This window comes from Desmodus rotundus, chromosome 1 (assembly GCF_022682495.2).
Source record: "Desmodus rotundus isolate HL8 chromosome 1, HLdesRot8A.1, whole genome shotgun sequence".
NCBI classification, from domain to species: Eukaryota; Metazoa; Chordata; class Mammalia; order Chiroptera; family Phyllostomidae; genus Desmodus; species Desmodus rotundus.
The window spans coordinates 19,844,976-19,870,621 of NC_071387.1; the positions used below are offsets into that span (position 1 = coordinate 19,844,976).

Here is a 25,646-nt window from a genome sequence, read left to right on the forward strand (position 1 = left end):
ACACACTGCCCAGGGACAGTTGCCAGGCTGACCGAAGTGCAGATATAACACTTCAGTCTCCTTTACCTCTGGGTAGGATAGCCTCTGTGCTATGATTCAGGCTCCAGAGCTCCCTGTGAGGTTATGATGAGCCACACTTCAGCCCAAATCACCCTTTTGCATATCATTTTTGCTGCCCAATTCGACTCCCCTCCCTCCCTAAGGATTTCTTCTGAGAACATTCCTTCAACAAGTCACTGGCATAGGAATCATCATTGTAGGCTTGACTTCTAGTAAACCAGACCTAAAACAGTGACTTAGGAGTGGTCCCAAGAAGCATGCTCTAATCTTAGGATGGGATTCGCCATCTCCCATTCTGCCTCCCATTCCACCCCCGCCCCTCCCCAGGGTCTTGCTCTTCTTTAGGAATTTCTGTAACTGCAACTCCTGCTGTTGTTCACAGAAAGACCACACCAGCAGCATCCAATAAGGCAACCTTCATTGGATCCATGATTCCTTCTTCCACCATATTCACAAAATCTCCAAGTATGGCGTTATAACCAACTTCGAGGAACTTTGCATGATTTTCTCAAATGTCAACGATCCCTCAACACCTGCATTCTTAGCAATGGTCATTGAGGAATTCTGAGTGCTTTTAACATAATTTCTATACCAGTTTTTAATCTTAATTAGCTGGGGTTCACAAGTCCAAGGCTGGAATGCCCCAAAGCAGGGAACAGCCCCCTCCCAGAACCATGCTTTCCTCAACAGCAGCTCGTGTAGCACTGAAGGCGTCTGTTACTCCTTCTTTTCATTCACTCCAACATCACCTGCCCCACCAACCTTCAGCACAGCTGCTCCATCTGAGAGTTTTGGAGACGTTCATTTAGTTTTCCCTTTCATGCACACTGGCGGTGCTGCCCAACTGCTCGACGATTTCTTGAATACGTTTTTCAATTTGAGCCTCGTCACCTTTTCCTTTCAAGAGCATGACATTGTCTTTGGTCACAGGGACCTCTCCAACTTTTCCTAAGTCACAAGGATGAACATCTTTAAGATTTAGAGCACAGGTGGCAAACACAAGGCCCCGGGCCAAATCCGGCCCTCCACCTTGATTTATCCAGCCTGGCACCTTGTTTCTACCTGGCGGCAGCTCCAAGCTCTCGCTTAACTGTTCAGGAGTAGTTACATTTATACAGTCCTAACATTACATTCGGCCCTTTGAAGGCAGCCGCGAGGCTGACATGGCCCCCTGTGACAATGAGTGTGACACCCCTGACTTGGAGTCAGTCCTTCTTCTCCAAACACTGCACCACCAGTAGCAACAGCCATGTCTTTAAGCTGGTTCTTTCTATTGTCACCCACACCTGGAGCTTTGACTGCTACGACCTGAAGACCAAGTTTTAGCCTCTTCAAAACAAGTGGACTTAGAGCTTCTCCATCAACACCTTCAGCAATTATGACCAAGGGCTTACAGTGAGAATTGGCAATTTCAAGAGCAGGTACAATGGACTGAATGCTAGAAATTTTCTTTTTACCCAATAGAACATAGGCATCTTGGAATTCACATTTCTGACCTTTTGCTTTATATAGTAATAAAGCATAGAGAAATATAACCGTGATCAGACTTCAAGCTTTCAATAATTTCTAATTCATCATCAGTGTTTTTCCATCCCTTAATGTGATGGAGCCCTTTCTTCCAACCTTTTTATTGCATCAGAAATCATGTTGCCAATGTCTTCGTCTCCATTTGCAGAAATTGCAGCAACCTGGACTAATTCTTCATGGGTTGTCACAGGTTTACATTGTTTCTTAAATTCAGAAATCACAGCATCAGCAGCTAACATCACACCTGTCCCGGTTTCTACTGGATCAGCACTTTGCTAATCTTCTCGAAGCCTCCCTTGGCAACAGTGCAGGCCAGTACAGGAGCAGTGTTGGCGCCATCACCAGCCTCTTCATTTGTTTTATTGGCAACATCTTGAACAAGTTTAGTGCCAATATTTTTATATTTATCTTTTAAGTTGATGGACTTCGCAATGGTCCCACCATCTTTTGTTACTTTGGGACTTCACTAGCTCTGTTCAATAATCCCTGTTCTGCCCTTTGGCCCCAGAGCAGCGACTACAGCATCAGCTAAAAGGTCTACACCATGAAGCATTAAGGCTCTGGCATCTGCACAAATCTTACATCTTCGGCATAAGCCTGAGTGGTATGGGGAGCCAGTGCCTTGGACGTTGGCCTAATGTGTTAGAGGACTTTGTGTAATTGAAACATTTCTGCGGGGCAGTGGCAAAGTGTGCGAGTGGCGAGGCAGGCCATTGGTGGCGAGTGAGAGACAGGGTGTAATTATCTTGTTTATGTCTTTGTTTTCAGGGTTATTGTTTGTCCTTCACTAGAATGGAAACCACCTCATCCAAGACCTGGTCCGTCTCATTCACTCATGTTTCCCCAGCCCCTACAACAGTGATTAACATTTAGTAGCTATTCAGTAACTGTTGGTCAGATGAATAAATACAAACTTAACGGATGGGTTGGTGGACGGAATGACTGAAAAGATTTGTTATTAGGCGTGATAATCAAAATATTTACTAACGTGACCCAGACACCGACAACAGGAAGATCATCGTCCATGGGCCTGAGCACCCCCTTTACCAGGTGGTACCACTTTCGTTTGTAGAACTAATCTCTGTTGAGTCTCTCGAGGGTTTAGCCAAGCAGAACAGTTCCCGCCTCTCTAGAACCATTCTTTCGCTCCCTGTCTTTTGTCAGTGCGACTCCATCCGCGTTATGTCTCCCAGAAATGTATCCAAACCTACGGCCACTGGGACCCCAGGTGATTAAACACAGGCGCTTCCTTCCCCCACCTGGAACTGGAAACCCATCCAAACATTACAATCCCACAATGGCTAACTTAATGTAATTATTAATTTGTTAGGGCTTAAGTCTGCCATTTTATTTGTTGCTTTCTGTTTGCTCTCTCTGGTTTTGGTTTCCCTATTTTCTGTCTCCTGACTTCCTGTGAATTACTTCAAAAATGTTTTAGAATTCTATTTTATCAATGGTGTTTCTAAGTATATCCCTTTGTACAATATAGTTTTGTTATGGTTACTGTAGGTATTACTTTATATGTGTGTAAATTCATGGTCTATTGGTGTGAACATTCTATGAATTCAAATGAAGTGCAGAAACTTTGAAGATAATTGCCTTAAATTCTTCCTCTACACACACTTAGAGCCCAGTGGGAGTGAAGTCTTAGCTCCTGACTCAACTTGAGCTCTTCTGAAACCACTCCTGAAGGAGATTGAACACCTATTATAAAGAGATGAGGGTAGAAATCTAGGCCCCATTTGGTCTTTGCTGGCCTGGGTGAAGTGAAGGTCAGTTTTTGTTTTTTTTTCTGTTGTGTTTGGCTGGAAAAGAGCAATTATTGCCTAAAAGTTTTTTGTCTTGTTAAGCTGCCCTTTTCCTGGTCTTTTGGCTAAAGAGAGCAGGCTTTAGGTAGAACTTTTGGAAGTTGATATCCACTGGTGTTTCTGAGTTGCCAACTCCTTCAGCCCCAAGTCTGAGATGTTTGAGGCAAGAGGAAAATCTAGGGAACTCACCACCGTGTCATTCCTTGGACCTGTCTTCTTTCTAGCTGAGCTGCCCTCTTCTCTCCACCCTTCATGGTCTCCTTATACTGGGTTTATATGGGATGGTCAGGGGTTTTGGTTGTATTGGGTTGGCCAAAAAGTTAATTTAGTTTTTTTCTGTATGATGGCTCTAGTAGTACTTAGGTGTCCTTAATGTCATTTGAACTAATTTGTTAGATTGTATTGTGACAGCTGTCATATCAGCGTATATTTAAAAAAATGATCAAAATCAGTGAACTTTTGTGTAGCCATTTTAATACTGAAGATGGAAGAAAATGTACATTTTGGCATATTATTTCAAAAAATGTAAAATACAACTGAAATGCAAAAATAAAAGATTTGTGCAGTGCGTGGAGAAGGTGCCGTGACAGATCAAAGGAGTCAAATGTGGTTTGGTACTATTGACATTTTTTCCAAATAATTCTTTGCTGTGGGGCTGTCTTATGCATTGGAAGATGTTTAGCAGCACCCCTGGCCTCTACCCACTAGAAGCCAATAGTGGGAGATAGCCTACGTACTCAAAATATCCACATCAATAAAGTTATTGGTGAAAATGAGAAATGTGTCCTCTATTTTATGGAAAAAACTAAACACACTTTTTGGCCAACCCAATATTTAGTGGGAGAAATAGGGAAAAGCACTTCTCCATCTTCATGGAAGCAGAAGTGTGTTGTATAGATTTATGTAGCCTTTGAATGTTAACCCAAATGAATAGATTACCTATTAAAAATAATTAAATAAAATAAAAAAACCTGGAATTGAAACAGTAAAATGCAGATTGGAGCCTTTAGATAAAAGATGTGAGGAACTAGAAAATCAGATTAAGACATTTACCCTATCTCAGAACAAAATGTTTGAAGTGAACACAATGAGAGTGAAGATAATGGACCTGGAAGGCAGCCAAGCTCTGAAAAACTAGAACTGAACAGATGAAGAACAATCAGTACGAAAAAAACAGAACACACTCGACAACCCACAAAAGGAACAAAAAAGAGTGGTTACAAGTATGTGAAGAAATCCACAATGTCTCCAGGAATAAAAATAAACCAAATCAAAGCAAGGAGATGCAGTTTCTCCCTTGCATTCTCAGTTAACCGGAGTAGGACAAACGTATTTCATAAACTGCTACAGTCACGTAAGGTGCTACTAGATTTCTGGAAGGTAATTTTGCAACATACATTAAAAGCCCTGAAAATGTTTATTGAGTCTAACTCAATTGTTTCAGTTCTATTACTAAATCCTTGCGCATAACTTTTTACTATTTCCTAAGGATACAGAAATAGAGGTGGCAGCTTTGTACATGAGAGCGAAAATTAGATGCAATTGTATCAGCAAGGGCTTTGGTAGTATTTACGATGTATCAGGCACTTTCCTAAACATTGACCACATATTAACCCATTGAATCCTTCCAGCAACCTGTGAACTCAGAGTTATTATTATCATTTTATAAATGAGAAGGATCGAGGCACGGAGGCAGCAATTCAATTGCTGGAATTTGAGTCAGTGCCTGAGTCTGCGCCTGTCACCACTCTATCTGCTGCGTGTCTTGATAACACTTATGCAACATACCGTGGTTTAGCACATAACCATTAAAATATGTTGTAAATGTTCATATTTAAAATATACAAATGCCTTCCAGATTTATTGTGAATGGAAAACTGGCAGATTATTAAATACTAGAAGGCAATCTTGGAGGAAAAAATCCAAGTGTAGATTTTTAAAGTGTAGAATCTAGGCATAAAAGATGCGTGTCAAAAGATTAATGGTTTTTTCCTTTAGAGTTATGGTGTCTTGGGATTAGCTTGTTGATAGAGCTATAGACATAATGATTTACCCAGTGATGGTAAATTCTGGGTAAGTGCCAGATAAACTCACATTTACTGCAATAAGGAAATAAGTCTTTCATAGAAATATTGAATGTTCTCCAAATTTCCCTAAAATTGGATGAGTAGATACATATTTCCTCCAAAAATTCTTAAGTGTTTAAAAATTAAAAAATGTTCCCATTAAAGCTTTGCAAAACTGATCTCATAATTGGAAACTGGGTTTTTCCACTGTAGAAACAGATAAGTGTTACCCCCCACCAAAAGTACGAGGCTTATTACTAAAAATTATGTTAAAAATTGTGACTTCTCAGGCATTTCCTGGTCTTCTGTGCTGCCTTTTTAGAAGTGAAATTAACCGATTGTTTTTCTCTCTCAATAATACCACTCTGTCGGTCTTTCTCTCTCCTTCACTGTGTTTTGCTTTGCCTGTCACTTCTGAGAGTGACTGGACTGAAGTCAGAGCCGTTCTTCAGGTTGCCATAAAAAAAAGCGACTTCAGCAGAGTGATGTGGGACAAAGGGGTCTTGAGAGCCTCCTGAGAAGTGATCTCTGAGTGGGAAGATGCTTTAAATGAGCAGAGATAAAACAAATGAATGCACAACACTCCATGGACTTCCCTTAAGTCCTTAAACATAATACATCCCAATAATTTAAAAAAACAAGATAGCAAAAGTGGAGTTGACATTAAATCACATGTTTAGTCCATGCTGAGCAAAACATCAATTGAAATAACAAGGAGCATTGTACTAACCACCCCGGTGCTAACATTGCTGAGAAAGCAAGCCAGAAAGCAGCGTCAGGCCAACACTTCTAATTTTAATCACAGCTCTAAATAGTTAAGAGCACACCCAGAAAATGATAGTGTATATCTGAGTCTGGTGTTTTTTTGTGGTTACCCTCTCTCTGACATAACCTTAGCGCAGGTGGTTTCTCCTCTTATGGGCAAAATGCTAAATATGGTGTGTACTTTCCAGAGGCTGTGGTTTGAAAGGAGAGTCATGATGGCTTCTTACGTAATTACGTATGATGACAAAGCTTCTAAGAAAAAAAAAAATAAACATCCCATTTGGATCTCCTAAAAGTTTTTAATTAAGAGGGACCCGGTAAAAAAAGACACATAAAATTTTACAAGTCATGTAATTATTTTCCTTCACCTTTATTTTGCTTTATACACAGATGACATGATCTTTTAGAAGGCAAAGCAAAGATGTAGGCACATGTGTGGCTTTGTTTGTAATTAGTGGAGAAGACTCTCGTTTTTTAATCAGACCCCCATGCCTATGAGTCTTCTCTACTGATGTAGTCGCTGTCCCTTCGGTAAATGGAATGACTCACAGCACTGAAAGCCCCTGAGTGAGAGGTGCCATTGCTTTTACGGTGATCTGCACCAAAGTAGACTTATAAGTGCATGAATCTTGGCGACTGTGCTACTTTCACTGACCTGAAACAAGTAAAAGTGTGGTGCCCTGACATGGGTTTGTTGTAGAGATCTGAATCCACAAGGACAGGGCAACATCCGCCCTGGAATAAGGAATGAGCACAGCATCAACTTCTCCCCTCCCAGCTGTTAGGGGAGGCGGGAAGGGACTCACAGAGTGACACGTAGACCGTGCTAAAAGGAAACGTCCAGACCCGTGTAGCAGATCGGGGATGGACAACAGGTACATGCGAAAAGCTGGTGAATGTCTGCCAGCTGCGATAGGAATGGGAGAAGGTATTGAAAGCTGTTCAGATGGACACGATGTGCAGTCTTGAGAATACACATCTAAGCCAACAGCACCAGGACGCCAAGTGGGCGCTCACACTGGAGAGGCTCGGAGGCTCCCACCTGACAGGAAAGGGGACACCAAGCTGCGAGTTACTTTTCAGCTTTGCTGCCACATCAAGCATGGAAATAGAGCAGACAGCCTGGCTCTGGGGAGGAGAGTTTGCTCTGTCTGTAGCAGGTAGTTAGAAATATGAGTATGAAGCTGGGATGAGAGGTTGGAGCTAAAGATAAAAATATCAGCACATAGGTGGCATTTATAGCCCTGGAAGTGGATGAGATGACTACAAGCGTATACACAGAAGAGAGGTGCCGCCCAAGGACTAAGCTGTGGGTGGCCTGTTCCAATATTAAGGGGCTGGGAGGAAGAGGGAGGAAACAAAGAACCAACAAAGAACATCAAGGATGAATGATCAGATAATTCCTAAGCTATTTCAACTATTCTTGATCAAAGTGGTGGACCGAACCCTGTCCTTTCCTCCACAATTTCAGCAATGTGACAGTAAATGTATTTGAATAAGAATAAATCTACATACACGCTGGAACCAATGTACATGCCACGACTTGGACAAATATTTGGAAAGCAGAAAGTATCTTAATGTTCTTATTTATGAATAATGCAGGTCAGGGGAAATGTGAACTGCTACCTGCAGCAAATGTGAGCCAGTTGCCAGAGGAGGTGGGAAGTGATTTCACATGAATAAAGACTACAGGCTCTGAGGCAGCAGAGAGCAGGGAGGGGCTGTGGGTTGTCCCTCAGGGTGGCCAATGGGATGCCAGTATGTAGAACACATGGACCAAAAGGCTTCACCACCAGCTGTGGTGCCCCATGCTCTCCGAATAGATTGGAAGATCTGCCTGGGAAGGGACCTTAGTGTGAGTGCTGCACTTAGTAGGGTGGCAGAATATGGGGAGAGTGATAGGCTCTTACAGGGGCTGGGAAGGACCGAGGAATAACAGCGCTCTCCCGGAGTGAAATATACTGCAGTAATGTATTCTTAGAGGCTTTCATCGCTTTGGCAGTTTGGGGAGTTCTAAGTCCGTCTGCCTATTCACTTCCTACAAGCCACATAGCAAAGCTCCCAGGGAGCCATTGCATTGGCGATAGGAAGGCCCGGCTGCATAAACATTGCAACACAACTGGGAAGGAGCCCCACTCCTGCTATTGATGCGAATCCAAACAACTCATTTGTAATCATACACGGTAAATTAAAGACCACTGGATGTTTATGGAAACAAAAGCACAAAACAGGAGAGGCAGAAAAAACAGAAAACAAAATAATGTAAAAAACAGAACAAGACAATTCTGTGATATTTTAAATGACATTTCATCCACAAAATAGGGAAAATAAAACAAATTAATGGAGATTCAAATAAATTTTCAAAGTAAAATAATTGAATATGGTTATTTACTTGGCAATGCATAAATATTTACATAACCACCTGATTGTAGAATTTTGCCTTTTTTTTCATAATTCAAATCAACCAAATATTTATAGACGCTGACGGTGTAGAAGCAGGTGTATAGCTGACTGAGGTACAGTGTGGGGAACAGGAGTAGTGGCGGAAGTATGGAAGCTCTAACTGTATCTCACCTAGTCAGAATCAATGGGTAACCTTCACTTAAGTATAGTTTTTAAAGTTGCAATGATAAACAATGTAACTGATCATAAGATATTTAATATATCTCAGGAAAGAGAGAGGGGGTTTGAGTAAAAGTGTTCTAAAATGCCCATCTTTTAGGAAGGAGATATTACGTACCTTTTTAAATTGATCAATTCAGAAGGAAATCAGAGCAGATTTGTTAGGAGTGCAGAGGTAACCATCGAAAGAACTGAAACCAGAATAGGTAAAGTGCTTTGTATTTAGAGAACTTTTATTTTTTTATTTGTACCATTCTTAGAAGTTTTCTTTAAAAACATGTCTATGTATTGTTTTTATAAAGAAAATAATTATTTTAAATAAACTAATCAAGATCAGAGAGAAAGAAACAAATTTTTGAAACTATCATAATGCTTACACCACACTCTAACAGAGAAAAATTGATAAACTTTTAAATTTAGAAATTTATAGATATTGGTGCAAATGTATGTTAATAAATCAGATTTGGTATTAAATTAAAATATTGATGAGCCACAGCCAAAGAGAGATTATTCCCAGAACATAAAGATACTTCAACATTAGGAAATCAATTCATACATTTCTGCATATTAACAAATTAATTAAGGAAAAGCCACAATTATCTCAACAGACTAAAAACTCAGCATTCTTTCCTGATTAATAAAATCTTATAGTAAAAGACAAATAGAAGTAATATATTTTTAACATGATAAAAGTAGGCGAAACATGTATGACAAAATTTCACTCCTTAATATATAAAGTGCTTCTACAAGGCAACAAGAAAAAAAATATCCAATAGAAAAATATCAGTAGGAGGCAAATCATAGAGAAAATAAATTGTCCCCAGAACATTGAAAAAATGTCTGACCTTATTTTATTTAAAGAAATGTAAGCATACACCACAAAATAAAAAATTTAAACTATTATATTGGCAATGATTAAAATGTTAATGCTCAGTATTGGTGAGGTTGAAAGAATGGACTCATTTGGCTGAAAGATGTATACATTGGTAAAATAATGAAGGTAATTTCTCAATATGTTAAAAAACATTTAAAGTGTATATACCTTTTGATCTAGAAATTCCTTTTCTAGCAGTTACATCTAAAGAAAGTAGTATTCAAGATAGATGCTCACAAAATTCAGCAACAGGATTAATTACTAAAACATTGTATTTTATAATGAATGATAGAAATAAACCAAATGTCCAATAATAAAATAATAGTTAATTAATTGATAAGTCCATAGAATAGAATACTATTCAGCTATCAAATATTCTTGATATGGAAGATATTCATGATATATTCAGCGATAAAAGCAAAGCTTGAAACAATGTAACAATATGATCCTGTTTTTGTTTAAAATTATCCATCCATCATCTACCTCCCAACCTATCTACTTGCCTATCTGAAAAAGCCTGAAAGAATATTTGTCTTGATGTCAATGTCAGTTACCACTGATTGGTATTTTTAAATTTTCTTTGTTATTATACATTGTATATATTATTATTGTATATTATTGATTATTTTTTAAAATAAACAAGTATTTCTTTTGTAATAAAAAATGTATAGTTGACCCCTGAAAAATGTTAGGGGGTCAACTGACCCCCTCCCCGACAACACACCATTGAAAATCCATGTATACCTTTTGACTTCCCCAAAACTGAAGTTGTTTCTCAGAACCCATGAGGGGATTGGGTGTAGAACCCCTGCAGATACCAAACTCTGCAGACGCTCAGACACCCTGTAAGAAATGGTGTACATAATGCATCCCGTTGGCCCTCTGCATCTGCGGACTCGCGACTACTGATGGAAAATGGTACGGCTATGTATTGGAAAAAGACCATGTATAAGTTCATCTGTGAAGTTCAATCCTGTGTTGTTCGCAGGTCACCTGTAAATATTATTTAAGGTAAAAGTATGTATATATTTTCTCCTTCTGTAGGGTATAACAAGAGTTTATAAAACGAGTCTTATAAATCAATTAGAAAATGAAAAACACAACAGAAAAATAGACTGTAGATGACTCCCCAAATAAAACTATACATGAGCTGGGAACAAGAAAAGTTCAACCTCACTAGTAAATTAAAAAATGAAACTAGAATGAGATATTTTTCTATAACCAGGTGTACTAAAGGTCTCTTAAAAGTTATTTTTCTGTGACAGCAAATGATCAGGGCTATGAGATCTCCTGTACGATGCAGAGATAAGCCCTATTTCTAGAGAGTGTGACGGTGCATAACAAACCTGAATATTGTGCGTACCTTTGGCCCAGATGTTCCTTTCCTCAGAATCTCCATGAAGAGATAATCGTGGACATGTACAAATAAAGATGGTCGTTATAATATTGTTTATAATAGTGAAAATTAGAAAACCTCAAATGTTAAACAGTAAGAGATTCACTAAATTATGTTCTAGACATAAAATGGAATATCATTCAAAAGTCAAATTGGGCTTTTCAAAGACTATTGCATGACATGGAATGGGTTCATAAGATACTCCAAAGGGAAAAGAAGTGTTCCTTTCCTGCTCCATCACAATACCAGAAACTGGGGTTTGTTTTGTTTTGTCTTGTTTTTGGCGCCATGTGATACACGCTGGAACTCTTGCCATGCTTGACATTTGGCCACTTAAGGTGCCGTGGGGTCCCACTGATGCCTGTTCTGACCCCTGTTAACAACAGCACTGTGTGTCTCTCTCGTCCCTCTCTTTGAATGTATACAATGATGTTAAAATGGGAAAAATCTTTACTTGAAAAGAAAACAATACTTGTAAATAATGGGTCTATATCCCTCAAATACAGAACCTGGGGAGGAACGCTAAGGAAATGGGAGTGATCTTAACATAACTTGAAAATACATTTAGAGGTAGCAAAAAGATAAACATGCCATCTGCTTGACTCTGATTAAATTGACAGTGCTACATTGTATTATTTTGCTATTCAATAAAAACCCTTGGATATGGAATTAATAATATGAGGGGTGTAGTGTGTGCTCCGCAACCACATGCAATTACAAATCACCTCCACATAGTCCCGGAGGTTCGGCTGTTCCCTCTGTAAGGAACGGAAGCACCACAGTAGGGTGGGTGAGAGCCCTGGCTCTTTTGGTCATAAACTCGGCTCTGTTGCTCTGTGTGCTTGGGCCAGCTGCCTAGTCTCTGTGCTCACCAACAACACAGGGATGCTGTGAGGTTTAACTTAATATACATAGAGCCCTTAGAATACACATGGTAAGCATTCAATAAATGCTCTCTGGTAGTATTATTTTTAGTAACTATTACTATAGTGGGAGCTGCACTCATTATTTTAGATGTCAATTGCTAAAAATATTTTAAAAACTTGAAGAGTAATATAATATTTACTTGCTTGCTTGCTCACTCACTCACTGTATTTTCCTGTATTTCCATGGCTTTTTTTTTTTCTTTGCTTCTTTGAATATCAGAGCCTAAAAACACACACACAGACCAAGAACCTGTGAGACTGTAGGAGCCATGAGAAAGAGACAGGAAAGCCTGGGCTCCCATTCAGCAGTGGGGAGGGAAGCAGACTAGCTCACAGCAGCAGACGATAGAACCTAGAACCGAGGCTGTGGAAGCCGGGTTCTGGGGGCCTGGTGCCCCCTGCAGCACAAGCCACGTGGTAGGTAGTCTGAGAAACTGTCCAGGCCTGCTCTGCTGTGGGTTAGCTCTTCCGATTGGCCTGGTTTCCACATCTTTCCTGTATAATAAAATTATCTCGGTTGACAAAACCTGAAGACCTCTTTGAAGTTTGCAGAGCATGTGTGCCCATTTATAATATGCCATGGGTATCCACACGAAAGTTCCATACTTGCGGGTGGCCCGCTCTAATTGCTCCATTTTCTTGGCCTCTTGGCTTTCTGTTTTGGACTCACGCTGCCACCTTATTCTTCACCTAGTCCTTTGAAAGACTGTCTTGATTTGAACTTACAATCAGGACTTTTACGGAAAGCTCTTTAGTTATGTCTCAATCCTAACTTCCAATTTCCCTTTTTACAAATCAGAACTATGAACAAGCACGTCCTTCCATTGCCATAGCCCGTGGAACTCAGCTCTGGACTGAGAAGGGAGGGAAGTGAGACAGCAGACAGGCAGGGATAGAAACGGTGTACTGAGCAGTCAAATCAAAGGGGAGGGAATGTGAGCAGGAGGATTTTAGAAAACAATACTGATCGGGGTGAAGGAGAGGACAGAGCCTGGGTAATTTCTATGTTTTTGTCTTGGTTGCCTGGACTGACTCTGAATAGGAAATGGGAGGTCTTGCAGCAAAGACGACAAGTTGTTGCATGAAGGTAGATTTGGAGATTTCAGGTGGAGCCTGCTGGCAGACTGATGAAAGTCTGCTTTCAAGAACTCAGCCCGTTTCTCCATTGCCTAACTACCAATTAGTTTGACTTAAAGTAAGCAGGTATAGTGTAGACGGCTATTTTCTCTTCCCTGTTTATTTGCTTTGCAGGATAATTTGGGTTCTTACTCATATCATTCATGTTGGCCTTGGATAAAGATGCACTGTGCAGAGCTCCCCGGAGAAATCTAGTGCACCAGGAATCTGAGTCCCAGAGTGTTTTTTATAAGAATCACAAAATGGAAAATGATAGATTATCATGCAGAAAGTTGGTAAGCAACACTATATTGATTATACTGCCTATAGAATTGGTTTCTAAAAGGAAAAAAATGTCAGAAGATGCAAAAATATCATGTTTGAAAAAAGCCATAAGAGCATCTTGTGAAATCCCACATTGTAAACAATGGTTTATGAGATTTAACAGATGATGACAATAAAATTAATGAATGACAAATTTAAAATATGTGGCTTCAAAAGTAAACACAGAAGAAATGGTAATACTTTGCAACATGTGTATAATATCAGTCCCCAGTGATATTTATGATATTTTGAAGTTATTTTGGCCAGAGTGCTTATTTTCACATGTGAAATAAAAGGAAGAAATAGCTAAATAACTGAGAAAGGACAGAAAGCCTTGGAAAGAGAAAAAAAAATAAAGTTTAAGGCAAAGAAAAAGGTACCAATAAAAATTTCAAAGAAAAAGATAAATTCATAAGACACAAAAACACTTTTTTCCAAAAAGCTTTAGGAATAAAATGAGCAGATTAAATTCATTACAAGTGCACACAAAGGAAAACAGAAGCACAAAGACAGAAACGGGACCTAAAACTCACAGTAAGAACGAAGCCTGGCTGACTGACCGTTTTATTTCTTAGTAAACCACAACTCCGCAGATTATAGACACATATCAAAGTAGCCTTTAAGTGTAAGGAAGAAATTCAATTAAAAAAACCCCAACATCCATCTTTGGGTGAGGAGACAATGAATGGCTTCTCTTTCTTCTTAGTTTTCTGTGCTTTACTTAAATGTCTTACATGAAGCTACATTACTTTCATAACGCACAGGAATTAACTCTATTAAAATGAAGCTCTGTATCACATTTCATATTAAAACTTAATACAGCAGAGTCTTACTCTGCTGCCAGCTAATTCAGGAACTGAACAGATGACCTTCTTTCCTGCACAATATGTAATACGAACTTTCCTCCTAAGGAAGAGGAGTTACTCTGGTTATCCGACATGCTCCTAGCTTGTGTTTCTACTCATTAACTTTCAATAGGTTGGTTCTTTAACTTTTAGTAAGTTGGTTACTCTGCACTGTCTTTGTTTTGCCCCCAGAAACAAACAACATACTACTCCTGTCTACTATTATTCTTTCCTAAACATTTTTTTTAAAGTATTTTATTTTTAGAGAGGGGAAGGGAGGGAGAAAGAGAGGGAGAAAAATATCAATGTGTGGTTGCCTCTCGTGCGCCCCCTACTGAGAACCTGGCCTGCAACCCAGCCCTGATTGGGAATCCAACCTGCGACCCTTTGATTTGCAGGTGGGCAGTCAACCACTGAGCCACACCAGCCAGGGCCCTATCTAGGTCTTGTTAGGCCTCTGGCATTGGAGTCCTCCAGGCTCACAGAGTCCGAGAGGAAACGGCAGTGTTTTATTTGCGCCTCTTCGACCTTAGACGCTCACAGTTCCGTCTGCCCTCTCACACATGCGTTCCAGAATTCGGTGAATACTGGCGAAACTCGGTCTGTCCGCGGGCAGCCTGCTCCAGCACAGGCGCATTAGATTGTACAGCTCCAGGGGACAATTCTCAGGGCAGGAGAGGATGTTGCCGTCTCGCACATAGTAAATGACCTCCTCGTGGGCCATCCCATAGTAGGGCTGCAGGCCGTAGGAGAAGATCTCCCACAGGACCACACCGTAGGCCCACACGTCGGACTCCGTGGTGTAGCGGTTGTAGAAAATGGACTCGGGCGGCATCCAGCGGATAGGGATAGCGTCGTTCTCATTAGCTTTGTAGTAGTCCGCGGAATAGATGTTCCTAGAGAGGCCAAAGTCGGCAATTTTCACCACCATGTTCTCACCCACCAGGCAGTTCCTGGTGGCTAAATCCCGGTGGACGAACTTGCGCTCCGAGAGGTAAGCCATGCCAGCTGCTACCTGCCTGGCTATGCCGAGCTGCTCAGCACAGGAGAGGGGCGGGGGCCCGGGACTGGAGACCTGAGCCCTCGTGGACAGGTCGCTGTGACTGAGGCTGCACACGCTGTGAGGAGACATGCTGCGGAGGAACTCGTTGAGGTCGCCATAGGCCATGTATTCGAAGAGCAGGCACATGGGCTTCCCCACAGCACACACGCCTGGAACCAAATGACATCCTTTGTCAGGTGGGGTCTTTGAAAGCGGCACACTGCAAGGTCCACTCTAACAGCAAGTGACTAGATGAGAAAACCTGGAGCCCTGGCTTTTTTGTTGACAGCTTCATAACCAAACACTGACCCTATCTCTTTGTGTAAACATCTATGGACCTTTTACGATGCAGGGTGTCTATCACGCCTCCTAGGCTGCCTTAGTTCCCGACCCTGCCCGTGTGACATTTCCCCCCATCATCCTTTATCACAGCACTTACTCTCCTATGTCGCAATCATCCATTTATTGGAAGTCTCCCCGGATCCCAACATTTTAGCATTGAAAAGTAGAGACCGCGTTCTTTAAATTCTGCAAACCGACCACATGTCTGGCAGAGCAAGTTCACAGTGTTTGGTGAATGAATTTATGAATGGATGTTTGCTTTGAGTGTGTAATGTAATTCCTGTGTTTCTGCTACTTCTCTGAAGAAGGATAATAAGGAAGATGTCATATGAAATTTGGAAAGAATAACAAAAACAGTCCAGTATCTTAGATGAAGTTTTCAGGTAGATGCAGTAAAACATTCTGAAATTTACATTTTACAATATTCATTCTAGAAAGGAAAGATGTTAATGTAAAGAGTCTTAGATTTAGTGCCAGCAGGACATTTGTAAATCTTAACACCTTGCTGCATTTGAGAGGGAAAATGGGCAACTTGGAATATTAGATCATTTGGACATGGTTTTACATCACCATCAAAATAGACGATTAGATCTATTTTTTTCATGCAATAATTAGAAGTCTCTACTCAAAAAGAAGAGAAATAAAGAATACTTTTATCTTGGCTTATTTATTGTAGGGTTAGTTTTTACTTAGAGTTTAGCAAACAGTGAGTATATTTATATGTACTAGAGAGAAAATAGAAATTTAAAAAACCCAATTTTTCAAACTGAAGTGATTTAATGAAATGTTCCACTCCTTGATACCGAATATATGAAGGGGGATCACCCCAAAATGGAATTTATTTATAAAAATTGTATATTTATTCTTACATGTTAAAACTTCAGTCACCTTCCAAGTACTCTCCGTTTGATGCAAGACACCTATCAAGATTTTTTTCCACTGCGCAAAACAGTTTTGAACTCATCAGTTTTGATGCCTTTTAGTGATTCTGCTGTTTTTAGTTTCACCTGTTGCACAATGGCAAAACGTTTCCCTTTGAGGACTTTTTTTTTTTTATCCAGGGAAACAAAGATGAAGTCACTCAGGGCAGGATAGGGTGAATAGGGAGGGTGGGGCCCAGGGGTCCTGCTGTTTTTGGTCAAAAACTGCTGAACACTTAACATGGTGTAGGCAGGTGTGCTCGTAAATCACCATCCTGAATCGGGCAAATGCCTTGAAAGAGTCTTCAAACAAAACTCACTGAAGCTCAGTGCAGCCTCTCACAACACCAGCTGGTACGCCGATACAGATGGGTTCCTAGAGCACTCACCTTGGGGGAAGCCTGCTACAAGGGGCCCGCCTTCCAGAAGATAATTCTGGATTTGGAGGCACCCTCCCCTTGTATTATATGGAAAGAGCAGACACATTTCCCTGATCGATTAGTGAAGAAGGAAAAAAAAAGTGTAAGTGGAGTATGAAGGAGGAAAAACTTGGAAAGCCTCTGTTTTCTGATACAATGAATTGCTTCCCTTGTATTTGCATACCTAAGAGTTTCACAATATTAGGATTGTCAAATTCCGCCATGAGTGCAGCCTCCCTTTGAAAGTCAGCTTGCATGTCTGCTGAAGCTTCTTCTTTGAGCATCTTCACCGCCACCATAGTGAAAGGTTCACAGGGGAGTAAGCCTGGAGCCCTGGGGGCGCATTTATTCCGAAAGACATCAAAGGTCAGGAACATTATCCGTAGTCACATTGTATCTATCCATATCCATACACGCCCCCCACTTAGGCAGCCTTTCCCAGAGCCACAGAATCCAAGAAAGGTACCAATAAGTAGAATGTACTTAAAATTCCTTGATTTCAATTAATAAAAATCACTGGGGCTGTTTTCAACCTAGATTAAGTTGAAAAATGCATTATTTATCCATTATAGGAATCTGAAAGTGCACAGACCCAATGGGATTATCATTACCATCCTAACCCCTTAATCTCTGGCCAGAATCTAAAATACTCGAAAGCAGGGGCCATGACTTACTCATCTTTCTATCCCCAAAGCACCTAAAATGGTACCTGCGTATTTTCAGTCTTTAATAACTGCCTTTGTGAGATTTTTCATTAATCGTGTAAACATCATACCGGGGCTGCTTCACGTGGACGTAAAGTTGCGTCCTGCCCGAGAGCCCCAGGACAAAGTGGGAACTGGTGTTCCCATCCTCCGACCCAAGCAGACAGGGTGTTTTACTCCAGGTTCACTCCGAGGGCGGGAATTGGGCCTACTACCCCCTTATTTTCTGACATCCTTGCATTATTTCTTCCTTTTCTGTTTTGCCATTCTATGAACACCTGTTTATTATCTGCATACATCAGGTCCTGAGTTTCTGAACTGAAACACTAGTTCGAAGTAAACTTTAACCGAAGTGGAGAATATAGCAATAGAAAACAGAAGAGAAGTAAACTGGAGATTGTTTACTAAGAACGATGCAAGAAATTATGATTTAAAATGTATGTCAAAATTCTTTTTTTAAAAAGGAAAGACGATTAACCTTTGCTGATTGCTTGTAATTTGAACACTGTACAATGAAAGGAAGATTCTCCCCATATATACAACCCTCCTTTCCAGCAGGGAGGGGAATTACTTAGATTCAAAGTATAGTACTCAATACAAATAAGGCTAATGACACGAAGAATTAAACTAATTTGATAGTAAGTATTATACATACTGTATAGGCATCAAGATAATGGTCTGGTAACTTTGCAGACACAATGCAATTCGGTGGAGAGATTTTTTTACATGGGTCACTTTACCTTGCTTGAAAGACCCTTCCAAATGCTCCTTCTCCAATATCCCTCACATATTCGATATTATTCCTCGGATACTCCAGACTGAGCAATTTGGGATTCAGAAGGAGTGGCATCCTCTGGTACATGGGGTTCGGATGAAGTCTGTCTAGCAGGAGCTCAGAAGGAAGAGTAGTGAGGGTCACGGCTGCTGATTCTCTGCAGGATGAGACAGAAAAGAGCGGTCGTGAGCTCAGGGTCAGGTGAGGTCATTGTACTTAGACTTGGGTTCTACAGAGATGCAACACCTAGTAGGAAACAAATAAATCAGACTAAGTCAGCCCAAGATTGTTTCGTTTTAGAGCAATGAGGTATTTTGTTTGATCTGCAGTCAAAAGTCCCATTTTCTCAGGAATTTTGTCACTGCCCAACCTAGCAGTGGTGATGGAGGTGAGGGGGAAGGTGAGGGGCAGGAATAACCATATTCTCCCAAATTATTATTTAGCTTCCATCTGCTGTGAAGAATTAACCTGAAGACATGTAATTCTATGCAAAGAGTTCTTGGTATATTTAAAGATCCTGGTGGGGATGCTTAATTTTAAAGCGATGCAGTGGAGGTCATAAAGAGACTGGCAGCTGTATGAAGGCTGCCTCCCATTCCCCATTCCGATATTCAATATGAAAGTTTTAGAACATTACTACATGCAGTTAGCTGAAACTGGAATCTCACCTTTTCTTATTTTTCCATTGTTTTCGTCTTCGGCAGCAATAAAGAGTGGTTATGGTAAGCAGTGCAAATACCGCAAAGCTGGACATGATGGAGATTATTACAGTCATGGAGTATGTAGGTGAGACAGAGAAGGAGGAGGAGGAAGAGGAAGGCAGATTTGGAATGTCCACACTTGGCTTTGAGGACGTCATTGGTGGGAATGCTGAAAGTAAACAATAATTCATCAACCTTAAATTTTTAAGAGGTAATGTTTGCAGTCAAGCAATCATTGAACAAAATTAAATTTTAAGAATGTGTTTTATGCATCAGATTCTCCCTGGTTATACATCTGTAAAATCCAATTGTAAGAATCTGATGAGGTCTAGTTCTGGCCAGCATGACTCAGTTAGTTGGACGTTGTTCTGGGAAGTGAAGGGTCATCTATTCCAGGTCAGGGTGCATGCCTGGTTGTGGGTTCGGTTCCCCAGCAGGGTGCATGTGAGAGACAACCAACCAATCGATATTTCTTTCTCACATCAATGTTTCTCTCCTTCTCTTTCTCCCTCCCTTTCCTCTCTCTAAGGATAGATAAATACAATCTTAAAAAGAAAAAGAATCCAGTGAGATCTAGCTGTAAGCAAATCCAGCTTATAGAATCATAGAATTTTAAAGATGAGACTTAGAGAAAAAACTTTTTTTCCACAACAAATGCAGATCCTGGACTAGGGCTTTTCATACTGCGTCATACTGTTTTATGACCTGACGACAATCATGGAAATTGTTGTTAAATGAAATATTTAAGTGAAATTATACTTGAAGTCAGGATTGTCTGAAGCTGAGTTTTTATACTGTTGACTTACAAACAATAAAATGAATGGAAGAAGATGAAAATGGAAGTAGTGGAATACAGAGGAGCAGAAGTCAGTTCATCTCAAAGTTGACTCCTACCTATCAAACCCCTATTAAAAAGGTCTATGCAGCATAGAGACCCGCTAAAATCTGCATTACGGCTGCAAACCAAAGGGTGCCGTGTTCGTGTCACTCTGCCGAGTGCAAAATCCGTTGTATATCTCAAACTACCATGTGAATTATGTTTTAAATCCTTTTAACTGATTGAGTGAAGACAAAAACATGGATACAGAGTGTTTTAATAATATAATCAACAAGACTGTTTTAATAGTTAAGAATAAACTTTGCACCCTCAAAGGAGAGAACAAACCTTGGTTAAAATGTTCATGGAATAGTGACAGACATGGTCTTCTGTCAGGCCACCAAGGTGTACTCAATAAAATTCAAAAGTGGAAATTATGCCTATATATTATTTGACCAAAATGCAATTATAACAGATAAAATAAAATCCAATAGGACATTAAAAAAAGAAAAACAATTCAGTATCTTTTCAGTGAAGGAGTAAAAATTGGCCATAGTTACAGATTAGAAAATAACTTCCTAATAGTATGTATAGAATTTGTCCAAAACTATGCTGAATAATAAACTCAGAGCAGTATCTCTTTCCATTAGATAAAAAAATGAAAGAACTAAATATTTAATTCAAGACTTTGGAAAAGGAAAAAAATCCTACAGAAAACAAAGGAAAATAGATGGTAAAATAACAGCCGTGTACAAACAGAAGTTAGTAAGTTAGAATACACATACCACAAATGATATAATTAAAAATAAGCCAATAGTTGGCCTTATAAATATTATTAAGTATCCTAATCAGTGGAATTCTAATGTTAAAAAATAGGAAAGGCACAAACATACAAATTAAGAATGATAAAGGAATTATGACAGTAGATACAAAGGTCAATGAAAATAATATAATTATGCAATTCCATCTTTAAATCTTAAGAAAAATGATCTTAATGATTAAGTTTGAAGAATTAGAAAATCTGAATATAACTATAACTAGGAAATTTTAAAGTCATTATCAAATTATAGATGCATTACTTCAGTCTTGGAAGAGATAACACTTTCATATTTTATAATATGTTCCCGGAAGAGAAATATGTTTCAAATTATTTTAGGAAGTTATTATAACACTAATATCACAAGCTAGCAATGTTAGCACAAAAGAAAAGCACATTCATAGATTATTAAATGTAGATTTAAAAGATCTGAAATGAAATATTAGTATTTGACTGCAATATGGTAAGAGAATAACGATTAATATAAGGAAACATATTAATATAAAACATTACCAAGTCAAAAAATGTTATTGCAGTAGATACCTAGCGCCACTTGAACTAGGGTGTGTGAAAGCGGAGATTACAAGGGGCGCCCACATGTGACTTCTCGTCCTAGGAGTGGACACAGTGATTGTGTCCTGAGCACCCAGAGTGAAGCAAGTGGTTTTGGAGACCGTGTTTGGTCACCACAGTGATGCCGGTGGGCACCTGGGGCTGATAAACGCAGACACAGCAGTAAAACATCGTGCAGGACCCCTGACAGCACTTCTCATCAAGCGTCTCAGCTGCGGTGCACTTAACAGACTCCTCCGGCTCCGCTATAACTGATATGAAAGCTAATCTGATTTTCTTCGCACTGAGTCACCCGAACGTTTTCTTTTTAATCATTCCAAGATGGGTTGCAAGGCGTGGGGGGGACTACTGGAGAGTGAAACCTGCTGCTAATAATCAAGAAGGAGCAATGGCTAAGAGACCGGGAGAAGTGACCGTTTTTGTGTCTGGATGTTTCAGAGCCACCCATACCATATTTAACATGTGAGGAATGGAATTCGTAAAGTTTGTAGTAGAATCCCATTAGTAAATATAAGCATAATTTCTCCCAAAACTATCAGAAAATAGAATTCAGTGGCATATTAAAAAAATAATCCTTCATAATTTAGTAGCATTTATTTTGAAAATGCAGGAATTTGCATAGTTTGAACAATAATTTTGCTTCATGGGTTTAATTACTTCTTCCTTTCAGGATACTTTTGTTTTGTTTTTCCTTGGTTACTGTTTCTGATCTATTTGTCCTGATTTTCCTCAGAGTGACACTGGTTCTGCCTTTGGACTCAAGTGATCAGTTTGGGTCTCCAGTTTCTTTCCTTTTCAACTCTTTCTTCCCATCATGATTTTATCAACTCTTCATCCTTTGCCTCTGAACGTCAGAGGAGTTTTGTTCAGTCGTTCATCCATACCTTAACGTATTCACTACATTGATACTGATTGTTAGGTACCAAGAATACTATGGTGAACATGACATGTGTTTGTGTAAAGTTTTTAACTGGGAAGCAATTAGTAAACAGGTAATTACAATAAAATATTAAAAGCGTTACAAGAAGGGTAGGAGCAGGGTGCTTATGAACATCCAGGGGCAGTGCAGCTCTGGGGCTAGGCCAGGTTTCTAGGTAAGTAACTCAGCTAAATACAAAGGGTGAGTAGGCAGTGCCAGTTGAAGGTGCGTGTGTGTGTGGAGGCGGGGAGAGTGTTCTATAAAGAAGGAACAGCGTGTGTCAGGGCCTGCACTAAGCAGCTGTGGTGCCTTTCTGAAAGTACATCCGAAAGTTGTGTTGCTGGGTTGGGGAATCAGGTCTAGGTCGTAAAAGGCCTTGGGTACCAAGTTAAGTAATTTGGACTTGGCCCTGCAGTGGCGAGAATCATCGGAAGGTTTTAAACAGTGGAGGTGCACGATCAGCTCTATGCTTTGAAAGATCTCAGCTCAGCCTAATTTCCTTGGGATTAATACTCCCATCATGGCTGACTTCAAGCTACCAATGTGAAGTCCTGAATGTGGAGTCAGAAAGAGATGTTTAGTAATAGGTGATTATATAGGATTTCTACCATACAGGTAACAAGGATAAAGAGGAAACTTATGTTTCTATCTACACAGAAAGAGCAGATTACTTATAGGAAAAGGAACAAGATGCAGACAACTCATTTCCAAAACTAGAAGCTAGAACAGAACAAACTTTTTCTAGACTAATGAGAGAAAAGAAATGTCACTCACATGAATTCTATATCTCGCTAATACAGCTTTCAACTACCCAGGTAAAGGAAAACTGTTCTGAAGATACGCAATATTCAGACATTGTCACCCAAACCTATCTGAGGAAACACATAAAGCATGTGCATTTCCAGAGAATTCAGGAATTCAAGAACAGTGAAATGCTTGCTAACCAGACAACTAGTAAAAATAGTACAAAGGTATTAAATGCTTAAAAAGATATTTCTCTTTAGCAAAAGAAATTATAAAAGGAAAACTTCTGAATTCTAGTCTGTGTTTTCAAGTAAGTAGAAAATAAAGCAAAAGATAAACTAGTAATTTTTACAAAGATCTTCCCCAACCCTTCAAAGTGAACTGGTGATATCCTTTTTACTCAGGAATCAAGAAACACTTCAAGAAATAGTTGAGGGCTTTACGTATTCCCATATGATATGAGACAGTACCTAATGCAGATGCCTTCTTTGCTCAACTGTTGACCTACCTGATGAGCTTAAGCCAATTTCTTTAATAATAATTGCATTTACCCCAGGGAGCACGCTTTAGATATTTCCCATCACATGTTCAGATGAAACGATCATTCGGAGTTCATTTTCTCACATGTACAAAAGATTTCATAAAACTTTTTGTGGGGGAATAATGTTAAATTTAACACTTAATATCACATAGATATATTTTTTAATTTATTAAATTTGTTGGGGTGACATTGACTAATAAAATTATATAGGTTTCAAGTGTACAGTTCTACACTATGGCCCGTATATTTCATTGTGTATTTACCACCCAAAGTCAAGTCTCCTTCCATCACCGTATATTTGGCCACCTTTACCCTCCGTGACCTCCCCCCAACCCTGTTTTCTTCTGGTAACCACCAAACTGTTGTCTGAGTAGATGAGTTTTTGTCTGTCTTATTTGTTCATTTGTAAAACTGTGTTTTTTTAAGAATAGAAAATGAGTTTATTGTAACTAATTCATACTTATATCTTTATAACCTGTATAAGAGGCAAAAGTGTGGATGCTTTTTGTGCATGTTCTTCCTGTCTAACCTAGGATGTGAGGTTGGTACCTTCCACACAGCAAACCCCCAGTGAGCTGCTGACATGGATGAGAGAGCAAGCAATTGAAGGATAACAAAGACCACCGTCAACAACTAAAAACGCAATCCAAGTAAACTTTGGCTGCTTATATGACAGTGAATAGAAACTTTTTCAATTTGGGAATAACAATTTGACAGGCTTTCAGAATAATAAACTTTTCTTTTTCCCTACTGCTCTTGTTTACAGCATCTGAGACATTCAGTTGCAACTAGTAGCATTCTTTCTTTTCATTCTTTGTCCTGGTCCCTTAAGTAAGCTGAAAAAATTAAGTCCTGGCACTTAGCCAAGTGCAGAGGTGACTAGCTTTGAAATGTATCGCAGGAAGTGAATATGACTTAAGCCTTAAAACACTCAAATCAGAAAAGTTTATTGACATGAAAAAACTTTTCTAGTAACGTTCTGAAGATTCTGCAGTCTTGTAGGTTAAACCACGATCTGTTAGTGGTTAGGAACTAACCACAAGATAGTTCCTAAAGGATGTCCCTATGCAAGCAGACTTCTTGGATTCTTTCCCAGGAATTTTGAGACAATCATTTAAAATCATTTGATTTGTCCCTGTACGCTTTTTATTGGAAATTAGCTGTCAAAAAAAAAAAATCTGTCTTCCAAAAGAAGGATCTGTTGTTACAGATAAAGATTGTGAATTGGCTCAATGAAGAAAAAGATTTTTGTTTTCACTCCAAATATTTAGCTGACACAAAAATCATGAATGCGAAGTCAAAAGGTGACATTTTCAATTTAGCTTATTTTAGAACCATACAAGGGATCAAGCAAGCTAGCAACCTTGAAGAAGATGGTATTTGCATCATTCACTAAATATGGTGCTGTCCGTAGCCCAGTGAGAAGCTATGAGTTGAGATCTCCAGCGATTTTCCTTCACGTTTTACCCTAGGTGATGACAGTGCAAGCCTTTAAGATGAGCTGTACATTCTGTTCTGGACACTATGAAGTATGAGTGTAAATACACATGCATGAATCCATTTACATACATAGAAGGTTCCAAGGGCACAAACAAAATTACTTACTTGTTAGGTTTTCTTTTACAAAATCTGAAGGGGAAAGGATAAAAATTTGTTTTAAGTGAGCATCCAGATATTTCAAATGTTCTGTAAGAGAGTGCTAAGGACAGGGAGTTCTGTTTCAGCCCTTTAATATGCAACTGGAAAACATTCTTTGCATTCAGATGTGAAAGGATGGCGTATTTGAAATTAAACCAGCTGTTAGAGTTCCACAGAAGTTCATGAAAGCAACATGCACAGATTCAGCTTTGTTTTGGGAGGTCAGCATTTACAAACATGTGGCTTATTTTTGCATGCTTAAAAAATCTGCTTCATTGGCTAAGAAAGAGGACTTTAGCCCTTTATTCCATTCCTCTGGCAGTGTGAGAAATTGCTTCGCCATCTCTCTGCACATTCCAGAAAAT

General features: G+C 39.5%; 1 protein-coding gene and 1 pseudogene across 1 annotated transcript in view; both read right to left on the reverse strand.

The window, feature by feature from the left end:
* Window positions 1–225: 225 nt before the first annotated feature.
* LOC112304341 (60 kDa heat shock protein, mitochondrial pseudogene) lies at window positions 226–2,256 on the reverse strand (annotated as a pseudogene).
* A 12,600-nt stretch (window positions 2,257–14,856) lies between these two features.
* Window positions 14,857–25,646, reverse strand: part of MUSK (muscle associated receptor tyrosine kinase) — an 80,259-nt gene continuing 69,469 nt past the window's right edge. The window contains exons 11-14 of the mRNA XM_024560115.3: window positions 19,200–19,401; window positions 18,497–18,688; window positions 17,237–17,385; window positions 14,857–15,541 (exon numbers count right to left, since the gene is read on the reverse strand). Of these exons, the coding sequence (XP_024415883.2) occupies window positions 14,859–15,541; window positions 17,237–17,385; window positions 18,497–18,688; window positions 19,200–19,401 (1,226 nt within the window). The 3' untranslated portion in view covers window positions 14,857–14,858. The remainder of the gene's footprint in view (window positions 15,542–17,236; window positions 17,386–18,496; window positions 18,689–19,199; window positions 19,402–25,646) is intronic.